The 11,302-nt window shown below is 34.1% G+C and overlaps 1 protein-coding gene across 1 annotated transcript in view; it reads right to left on the bottom strand.

Annotated features, from left to right (window-relative positions):
* Nucleotides 1–3,663: 3,663 nt before the first annotated feature.
* Nucleotides 3,664–11,302, bottom strand: part of LOC107436209 (chymotrypsin B-like) — a 22,919-nt gene continuing 15,280 nt past the window's right edge. Inside the window, exons 7-9 of the mRNA XM_021147894.3 lie at nt 8,011–8,167; nt 4,885–5,003; nt 3,664–3,973 (exon numbers count right to left, since the gene is read on the bottom strand). Coding sequence (XP_021003553.2) covers nt 3,782–3,973; nt 4,885–5,003; nt 8,011–8,167 — 468 coding nt within the window. The 3' untranslated portion in view covers nt 3,664–3,781. The remainder of the gene's footprint in view (nt 3,974–4,884; nt 5,004–8,010; nt 8,168–11,302) is intronic.

Below are 11,302 nucleotides of genomic sequence, written 5' to 3'. Positions count from 1 at the left end.
GTGTATAGTTTCATTTCTGTAAAAGCACACATATAGTAATTACGTAGTACTTAGTAATTAAATTTTCGTTAAGGAATACATAGAAAACAATGTCTTGTTTAACCCCTTAACGATCGGTTAATTTTCAAGAAAACGGTCATAAAAGTGCCTAATTTTTTGACTTTTGTATTTGTATTACGTATTTGATTAGTGCTGACATCTAGTTTAAAATAAACTAACTATCTATAATTACCGAAAAAATATTCTGGTACTGCCATCTGGTGTGGTAAATGAGAAATAAAATGTTTTCCGGGCGAAAAAGAAATGAATTAGTTTTATTCTTATTGGCCCGTTACTACTGAACACTCCAGCCCGTCAATATCACGGGAGCGAGAAGGAAGGGGTTAAATAGCAATGTCTGTTTCGTAAATACGTACAAGTACAAATTTGTACTTTTTATACATAAAATCCTCTTTCTAAACTATTATTCCGTCAGTCTCAGAATCGGTCTCATTCAATAAGGTGGAAAAACATATTTTAGAAAATATGCCTCACCTGCCTGTGAAGAAGACATTTAATTCTCCCACTTCAAAAAGAGGGAAGCGTACAGAGGGTAGTAGGGGAGTTTTTGAGTATCATTTATAATAATATAATAGAATTTCCTATGAAGAAAAAATCTTAGGCATTATTTTTTCTGACGAAAAAAGTCTAACTTTACTGGATTATAAGGTTGAAAATCAAATTTATTTTTAAATGTATTAATACTCTACTAAGTTTTAAATATTTAAACGCTACCAATGTATATTTAAAATAAATAGAGAGAGCATAAGTATTAGACCCAAATTTTAAATTCAACTTCACTTCAATTTGTCAATTTTGAATTTTTGTGCGACCACAGTGGAAAAGTTATATACATTTAGTTGAGTAGGGGCAAATTTTGCTATATTTGAAATAGTTGCAAATGGAAGTTCGTGTGGTAAGGTAGCGAAAAGATTTATGAAACTTTGGGATAGCGTAAATAAAGGGTAGAGATACTTGCTTTTGTGTTCAAGGAAATAAGTGTTTATACATGGCCAAACATTTTTTTTAAAATTGAGTTATTATTTGTAAGTACATGCATCACCAAGTTCAGCTGATAAAATACACTGAAGCAAAAAAAAAATTCATTGCTTGTATAAAAGATGATGTCTAGTCAAATTTCGCGCTGGGCGCATAATTTTGGCGCTAGTAGTGCCACTGTGAACATGCAACTCAGGGTTGCTTTAAATACGTGTTCTACAGTTCGTAAGCGTTATTTTTCGTCAAAATTTTGACATGGTGAGTTGCTGTTAGTCAAGAATGCCTTTAAGAAGACGAAGGAGCCATTCTCAACAGCTAACTGACTTTGAACGTGGTCATGTAATAGGGTTACGAGAATGGGAATTTTCTTTCTGCTATATTGCAAAAAAACTGGGAATAAATGTATCCACTCAGCATGATTTTTTTATAACCGTCGTTGAACCGCCATCGCAATTTCGTGTTTACGACTACTGAAGTTCAACTCCGTAGTCTTGCAGTTTTGAACCCAATCCAGAAGACAAGGGAATTTTTAGATCAAGTATTGGGAGAAATTTGCCTTAATGGAAGACTTTTTGATTGAACTAATCCGCATTTGCGGTGTTGCATGGACAGGAAATCCACGAAGGCCTCTTACGGTCAGCCTGATGGCAAGGAACTCTAACCCATGACCTGTCTACCACTGAGGATATTTTACGTAAGAACTGTGGTCGGTACGAGCCGGGTGTGAAATTCGCGTTGTTTTGAACCTGATTCCTCACATTGGGAGGCGAATGCACTTTCTCTTGAGCCACCACGGCACTGTGCATGATTGTTGGCTGCAGTGGTCAAGGGAAGGTACTGCTTCAAGAAGACCGTGCTCTGGGCAGCCACGTGGCACTACTCAGAGGGAAGACCACCGTGTGCGGTGTATGGCTGTGGTGCATTGTACTTCGTCTGCATCAGAAATTCGCGCTGAAGTTGGCACTGCAGTGACACAACTAACTGTTACAAATCGGCTGCTTCAAGTACAGCTCCGAGCAAGAAGTCCTGTAGCTTGCATTCCACTCACTCCAAACCACTGCTGTTTTAGATGTGAGTGGCGTCGAGTTAGAGCTCACCGGAGGATAGAGTTGAGATCTATGGTGTATTCTGATGAAAGTCGGTTATGCCTTGGTGCCAGCGATAGTCGCATATTGGTTAGAGACCAGGTGAGCACCTGCTACCGACCTGTCTCCGGTCTAGACACACTGGACTAACACCTGGAGTAATGGTCTGGAAAGTTATTTCATATGACAGCAGGAGCACTCTCGTGGTTATTTTACGCACCTTGACTGCAAATTTGTACGTCAACCAGGTACTTCAACGTGTTTGTTTCCATTCATGAGCATCATTCAGTGGGGGGGGGGGGGNATCATTTAGGGGGGGGGGTATTTTCCAGCAGGATAACGCTGGCCCTTATGCTAATTTTGCAACCCAACATGCTCTACAGAATGTCGACATGGTGCCTTGGCCGGCTACATCACCAGATCTCTCACCAATTCAACACGTATGGTACATCATTGGACGACAACTTCATCGTCATCCACAACCAGCATTAACTATCCCAGAATTGACTGACCACGTGCAACAGGCATGGAACTCCATCCCACAAAATAACATACGGCATCTGTTTGAAACAATGCATACCCGTTTGCATGCTTACATTCGAAATTTTGCTGGTTACGCAGGTTATTAATGACAGTATTTCATATTTGAAATGGATTTTCTTTTAATTAATTTAAGCTGTGATTTTGAAACTTTAATCAATTAAATATGTTGCTCAGACTAACGAATTGCCAAAATTTCTTTATTCTACAATAACTTTTTCTTGGTGTTTGGATACTCTATTCCATCAGTGTATTAGCAGAGAATTTTTTTTACAACAGATTGAGTATTATTGAACTTGAAACTTGATTGAGCTAAGAAATGATTGAGCTAAGATCTTTTCTGTGTTTATAATTAAAAAACATTTGCGTGTCTTTGTGTTCTCCTTTCAGTTCATCTCCAGCCTAGTCCACACAATATATATATATATATATATATATATATATATGATAAATTAATTTTTGAAAATGTGAAAAATCGATTAAGATGGTCTATTCATGATGCAATGATGAAAAAATTATAATAATGGTGATTCGTTTATATTAAAATTAATGCAACATGAAAATAACTGTTAGCAAAAATAGACAAAAACGAAAAAAAAATTTGTTTAAGTAATTCCTCATGCTATTTTCCACTTATCAACAAAATTTTAGTGCTGCTCAATTATATTATTCCCAGTAATAACTGTTTCTTAAAACTCATCCTATACTATAATCCTAATGCTGATAATGAAAACTTTAAACTTAATTTTCTCTAAACTGAAATTTCAGTTGACTATAATGCACTAAGGCTTTTTTATACTTCATAGTTTTAAAATCACTTATTGCTTCTGAACTATTAGCCATAGAGATTTGCTTTTTCTGTTATTCGACTCAACTTGAGGAAAGATACATAGTAAACAATACATTGATTGTCTAGGAATAGTGGTACTGTTTGTAAAATTACACGTGCTGTTGAAAGAAATAAGTGCATCAGAGGCTTTTCAAAATACTAAAAACCAAATTAATTTTTAAAGTTCTATTTTATTGCTCAAATAATATTTATTTGCATCTTCTGGTGCCTAATTTCGTTCTTAAAATTCAACTCTTCAAAGGTTCTTTGTTGAATAACTTTCCATTGCTCAAGCGTTTTCGTTAATGACTTTCCGTATCCAGTCTCCCTTGTCAGCAATTTTCGCAAAAATCGATTGACTCTTTTTAGAATCGCAAAGTTTGCCCATCTTATACTTGAAACCAGAGACATTGAAGCTTGTTGATCCCATGGCATACCACTGACCTGCAAGTTTACAAACTAGAGGACCTCCACTGTCGCCCTGAAAAAAAAATTAAGGATTACTAAAAATACGAACTAAGAGTTGAAGACCTTTGATGAAAAAGTACTAGATTGTGCTTTTGTAGCTGAGATAAATAGATTTCTTTGTCACAGATACTGCAGTCAACAAGCATTATGTTATCGTCACTCGACGAAACTTGGGTTGCAAATCGTTATTAATACTTGCAAAGTAAAAATTTTATAAGACATTTATTATCACTTCTTATCCCCGAGGCCTTCCAGTTATCAAGATTACTGAATAAGAATTATAAGAAAAAGTACAAAGAGGACTAACTTCGTACCAAAAAATACAAATTAGGATTTATCAACTGCACAAACTCACACTCTGAAATAAGTAATTCAAATTCCTAAATTAGCAAATTAATCCGTGGCATGAAGTTGAAATTTTGAAAAGTAAAGTTGCGAATTGTTAAAAATAAGGAGGATATTAGAGAAGGACACTAGACCTCTAAAGCGAATTACTTTCAAGCGTTTACTTTAAGAGGGTGTATCAATGGAATGTCCTATTAATTAAAAAAATTTTTAACAAATTGAAATAAATATTGAAAATTATATATTCATAATTTTCTTTACAGTACTAGCTTATTATTTTAATTGCAATAGGGATTAAGGATTAAAAGTTTATAAATTTTAGAAGAAAAATAAGGTTTTGAAACATGCGCGAATTCTGAAGATACAACTGACAAATATTTGAGGTTTTCTTAATAACAACTTCATTTAAAATTTGTCCCCGTTTGCAGGCGAATTATAGAGATTGCAGAGTGAATATGCGTTTGTCTTTGAGTTAACTTGTTCAATTAAAGTTACTGCCATAGAGAAAAAAAGTTTTTAACAAATAGTTTGATTCACATCACGGAAAAACAGTTAAATGTCAATAGTCAATAATATTACCAGGCATGGAGAATCGTAGGGTTTTTCGACGCATATCTGTGTCACCGCCTCGTGGGAGCATTCCTGCTTTTTTTGAATGACCTGAATTGATTGCTTCAGTTCTTGATTAAATCCGGTAGCTAAAAATAGAAAGATCACAAAAAATCACATTGTATCATAGATTGAAAAGATTAGCACATTCAGCTTTGCTTCTAGCGGATTCCCACAATCACTAGTTGGTTTAAATAAATGATTAATTTTATCTAGCCATCTACCAACAATTATGTCAGGAAATCTTAATGGTCGATGAAAAACAAGTAAGAGTCCCATTTTTGTCGAGCTCTGAATACCATGTGATAACTTTATGGTTTTTCTCATCCTGCTACGCTAGTGTGAGTTGCATGGAAAATTTTACTAACTCAAACGACTCTCCCTTAATAAGGACTAGCTTGCAGGCTCCTCCCACCACTTGTTTGAAGGCTCACCAGAACTCGAAACTGCTTTCGCAGTTGCTTTCGGATTGATTTTCAGTTGAAGTTCACTTTGTTCGCTAATAGGGCACTTCTGTGTTTTTGTCTATAGCAATGTATGAATTCAGTATAAGTTTAAAAAATATGCAACATGCAAACCGTGTAAATTCTTTTATTTGTTACCTTACACTCAATATTATGTATCATGATTTGATTTATATGCATTTTAATGGCACTCGTAAATTGCATTTTGATTGAATTGCATATTTGAATTGTTGATTTTTGAATTGCAAATCTATTACAATATATACACTACAAGTTGAAAATAATTTTGTCGACCTATGACCATATGGAATGCTTACAGTTTGAATGTATTTAATAAAATTTTGAAATCTATGCTCTCAGGAATGATGTTAAAAATTAAAAGGGATAGCATATCTCTGATGGTTACTGTTACAGACGTAAAATTTAGAAATTCTTGAATACTTTTCTTTGATTGAATCATGATCTTTAGAATGAAAAATTTAAAGTGGTGTTGGAACGATATTTTTTGCACAATGAATGGAGAGGCTAGGTAGGGATAAAGAAAAAGTGATTTTTTTCAAGGAAATGAAATAAACACTTAAGCAAACAGTAAAGAGAATTTTTTTTGCATTTTGCAAATTTTCGGTGAGTTCCCAACGTTTAGTTCTATTAAACGTTCTCTTTGAACCATAACAATAGGTTTTAACACTCTCTTCTCGTTTGTGAACAGGAAACAGGTGTGAACAGGTTTTTGAAAAGGTCTAGCGTCGAAATATTTTATGCCAAAAACACCGTTCCAGTTCAATTTTAAGTTTTTTACGGTGAGGATTTAGCTCCAATTAAAAAAGGTGGGTGTTGCTGTCATAAAATTTCGAAATTTTGTCACTGTAACTGTTGCTGTGAGAATTGCGCAATCGTTTATTACACCAATCTTTAACATGAATACTATACACGATTCACAATTTTATTCTGTTCACTCAATCGGCATGTTCTCTAGAGGGTCATAAGTCAGCAAAATTATTTTATAATCATATAACATAGATACACTACTATAAATTTCAGTATTTGGAGTAGCAACAGTTTTGAATCCTTTATTTTAACATTAAATCATAAAGGGTATAAAAAACATGAATCAATCTAACATTTTTATTTTTTCATTTACTCTTGGACTTACGTTAAAATGTTAATATTATTAAAACTATATATGTATTGTTTTTTTTACACTGATCAATTGATGTCAGAAACTAGCTCATTGGCAGAAATAAGAGCAACTAATTAAATTAACTTCGATATAAACTACTGTACTTAAATATTCCTGTTGAGGTATTTTATTTTATAACCGTCGTTGAACAGCCGACCCAATTTTTCAGGTTTACGGCTACTAATGTTCAACTCCGTAACCTTGTAATTTCGAATCCAATCCAGAAGACAAGGGATCAGTTGGATCAAGTATTGAGAAAAAATTTTACCTTTGAGGAGGATTTTTTGTTAGAACGGAGAGGAAAACCACGAAAACCTCCCACGGTTAGCTTGACGGCAAGGGGACTCTTATCCATGATCCGTCTACCACTGAGGATATTTTACGTCAGTTTGGTGGTCGGTGCAAGCTGAATGCGGAATTCGTATCGACCAGCTATTGCTGAGATTAGAACCTGGTTCACCTCATTGGGAGGCGAGCTCTCTATCCCCTGAGCCATCCTTGTTGAGGTATTAGTAATATTGGTAATACCTTCTTTCATTTTTTTTAATCAATGTTTCTTATTAAATGTTTCCTACAACGTTTTAGTAAATATGATAGTGCAAATTTCGCAAGGGATTAAAAACAAAAAAATATGTTTTGCAACATTGGTTACTTAGGTCAAACTACTTTTCATTGAAATTGAATTTCGATTTGGGTTATATCTTTTATTAGTCTTCCATGGCTCAGACCGCCTCATATGTTATTATATCATTTTAGCAGAACAATTAAAGTAAAATTTAAATAATCTAGAATCTGATTACAGTTTAGTGATAAATGAAAGCATATGGTGTCCCAAAATACATCGTTATCGTTAGCAACGTTCTATCGCCGTTTGAAGTGCGACAGAACATCTGGATTGAAAAAAGAATAGAGTGACTCTGATAGTTTCGGATTTTTAAATATTAAGGCAACTAGAAATCCCTTTTTTAGCATGATTTTGAGTATTTTTGACTAAATTCTTGTTTGTATAGCTTCCCATGCTTGTGATTGAAATTGACCTCCCAGATCATACAATTTAACAATATTGGATTTTCTACTTTGGTATGTTTTGAAGCCTAAGTTTCCTCATAATACCCCTGTGACTACTTTCAATTTGAAGAGGAAAATTCAGCTCTGTATCAACGTAATACATTTATGCGAAAGGACAATTAAAAGCTTCGACCAAAGCATACGTGTGAGCCAGCAGAGGTGGGAAGATCATGGAGAACATCTATTTGGGTTTTGTCTTCCAAAAATAGGTGGCTGGCATTTAGACAGGTTATCTCGTTTTTGGCATTACTTTGGCGAGTAAATGAAATGAACCACGGTTTTAATTTTGTCAAAAGATTGCCTTGAAACCGGCATAACATTCCGACAGTTCTTATTTTAAAGTGAAAAAAATGCATTCTAAATGAGCAATTTGTTGTCACTTACATGTTGATTCTCCCCATCCGGTTGAATAACACCTCCATCCAGGCTGTGCTTCCCATCCTTTTTGAGGAAGGCAAGCAGGTTGAACTCCATTGGAGAAAGAGACAGGAGCATTCAATTTTATCAGAGAAATATCATGTTTTTTATCTGCATTCTTCAACTGAAAAATACGCAAATTAATATGAGACATAACTCATAAAACCAACTCCAACACAGTTCTGTACACCCTAGTTATGCAGGCTGTCTAAAAAATCTTTAATTGGTTAAGTATCTCGTGTCTTAGGAATTGGTACAAAAATCAAAAACTTTTAAAACCAGCAATGACGCCAAAATCAATTGAAGTTGGGATGACTCCTAATGTTGGATGACTCCTAATCTTAAAGTTGGGATGACTCCTGAGAAGGGGTCGAATTTTGTGTCATTTGAGAGGTTGTCTTAACACTGGATTGCCCGTGGAAGTCATTTTGACCTCTTTTTAATTTCAATTGGGAAAACAATGATATATAGTGATGTATATAATGACCCAATTTTTTGGAACTTTGTGACTTTTATAAATATTTTTATTGTTGATATTTACTAATAACTTGTTATATAACAGAAAATAATATCAAAAATATTAAAAATTAATTTTAAACAAATTTCTTTATACATTAGTTATTCTTTCCCAATGCAGTCATTTTGACTGCTTTTGGGCAATATAAGTATCTTAGTCAAACTTATCTTAGTCATCTTAGTATCTTAGTCAGTTAATATCAAACATAATATATTTTTTCACTTTGACATGCATTTGACGCCATGTCGCCATTTTTAAAAAATTGTGAACAATTTTCGTTTTGCAATTACATCACTATTTGTGAACAGAAATGCAAATAAACGTCAAATTGTCGTGAGAATCCTAATTTGCAATAAGGACTAAGGAAACAAAATCTTGTTAGAGAATGAAATCTCATCTCCTCAGGTCAAAAATGGAGATAAAGGTATAATCATCGGGCAAAATAAGGTATAATCATCGAAGATAGCATTTAAAAATGCTTCTCATTTTTAACCTATTTCTCGAGATATTTGACTTTCTCCCTATTTTTTGGACATCTTGTTTATGATAGTTATAAAACCTCTGCTAAATAAGGCATCAGGGCGTAACTTTTTAATTGATAAGTTCACTTTGAAAAGCGAGTTTACTTATGAAACGTTATTACTGTAACCGGCTTTGATAAGCTTGAAATATTTTCCAAAACAATAAAGGTCAATTCAAGGTCAAACAATAAAAGTCAAGCGTGTTATTGAGTGATAGTTAAGTGTAAGAAGAAAAAAAAAGAATTTGTGAAAAAAGAATGTGTATTTGGTATTTATGACTGAAATACCTTTCTATCAAAGGTGAATGAATAATAGTTTTTATTCATACGAATATTGAGGTACAGTACCGATTTTTGATATAAATAGTTGTAAATTTTTTTTCCGACTGAGATGACATACATGCATTAAAAATTCAAAACGAAATTATGGAACATGATATTTATACATTAAAAAGTCAGCAAAAAAAAAAGAAATGAAACATGATATTTATGCATTGAAAATTCAAAACAAAATTATGAAACATGATATTTATGCATTGAAAATTCAAAACAAAATTATGAAACCTGATATTTATTTTTTACCATAGGAGACTCAGAGGTGGTCAAAAAGAACCTTTTTTAAAAAAGCATATTCTTCAGTTACAAGTTGTTGTTTTTTAATTTTGTTTCCTTTGGTTTTCTGCTGCGCAAGTAAACAATGATTTAGGAAACAGACTATACAATTCAATTTTAAAATAATGGACATCATATATTGTAATGCATTTGACAAAAATGGTCAAAACATTTCCCTAGCCATATACGTTAAGAACATTCGTTCAAAATTTCAAACAAATGAAACAAAGACGTGGTGGCTCAAAGAATAGAGATATCACCGTCCAATGAGATGACCCAGGTTCAAAACGCAGGGATGGCTCATCAATTTGAACTCCGGTCCCGGCCTGCACCAGCCACAGTAGTGACGCAAATTATCCTCAGCGGTAGACGGATCATGGGTTAGAATCCCTTTGTCGTCGTTCCAGCCATTAATGGTTTACGTGGTTTTCTTCTCCATATATCGCAAATGTGGTTTGTTCACAAAGTCTTGCCCCAGAGATTGATAAAGAAGATCAAGCGCTTGTTTCAAAATCTCAAGACTAAGAAGTTGAACATTGATAGCCATAAACACAAAAATGGATTGGCTGTTCAACGACAGGTATAAAATAATATGATATAAAATAAAATGAAAAGATAGATATGCGATTCAAATAAGTTTAGTTAGATGATTTTTTTTTCATTTCTTGTAAAAATCTGAGGCATAACTACCGCTACAAATATTAAATACCAAATACTTAGTATATAAGACATGTTACATACCTGCCAACTTTATTGCATACCATAATGTTGCAAAATCAAAATGTTTTCACACAATGTTTTTAATTCATGATGTATGGGATAGGGGCCGCTGCGCGGCCCAGGTACCCAATTTTTTGTTAATAAATGAAATGAAATACCTGCCAACTTTAAATCCCTTCCATTATCATTTTTCCCAGTGGTATTAAAATGGAACTAAAACTTCAATTTTAAGCAAACAAATACGTTGCATTTGAAAAAACTTAAGTTGTCAACCATGAGCTAGATCATGTATTTTGGCAAGGTACCTGCCCGCGCAAGCGGGCACTAGACCTCTGATCTGTGATATGCCCTAGGGCGACTGAGACTAATGACATAGGTAATGAGGACGGGAAATTTGGAGGAGTACGAGGCAGTAACGGCTCGGGATATCTGCATATGCAGTTCAAATCATGATAACATAGTCAACCATGATGCTGGATGCTGGATATTGGGGTTATCTCGGTGTTTGGCGCGAAGCGCCACTAACCGATTCATCGATTCTGTTTTGTTGTATTCTGGGAGGTCCTATATATCTTTGAAGTTGTAGTATGTTGTAACAACAAGTCAAGTCCTTAAGGAGTAAATCTTTAGTTTTGAAGGGAAAATCATCTTTGGATTGGGGAGATCCCCTTGAGTAGAGTTGTATGATAAAGTTAATAGTATTTTGATAGTATGCAGTCTGAGCATAAAAAGGCGGTAATTGGGCTGAAATTCGAATTATCACTGATTATATCAATATCGAACAATTTATTGAAATCCGATGTGGTGCATGTCTTTGCGTCGCTGTAAAATTTTGTGGTCAATTTAGCTATAAAGCAATTGATATCATCAATGTTTAAGTCTTTTCTGAG

Source organism: Parasteatoda tepidariorum, chromosome 7 (assembly GCF_043381705.1).
Source record: "Parasteatoda tepidariorum isolate YZ-2023 chromosome 7, CAS_Ptep_4.0, whole genome shotgun sequence".
Lineage (NCBI taxonomy): Eukaryota > Metazoa > Arthropoda > Arachnida > Araneae > Theridiidae > Parasteatoda > Parasteatoda tepidariorum.
Note: the sequence above shows the minus strand (reverse complement) of the source record. Positions and strands in the feature narration are given on the sequence as shown.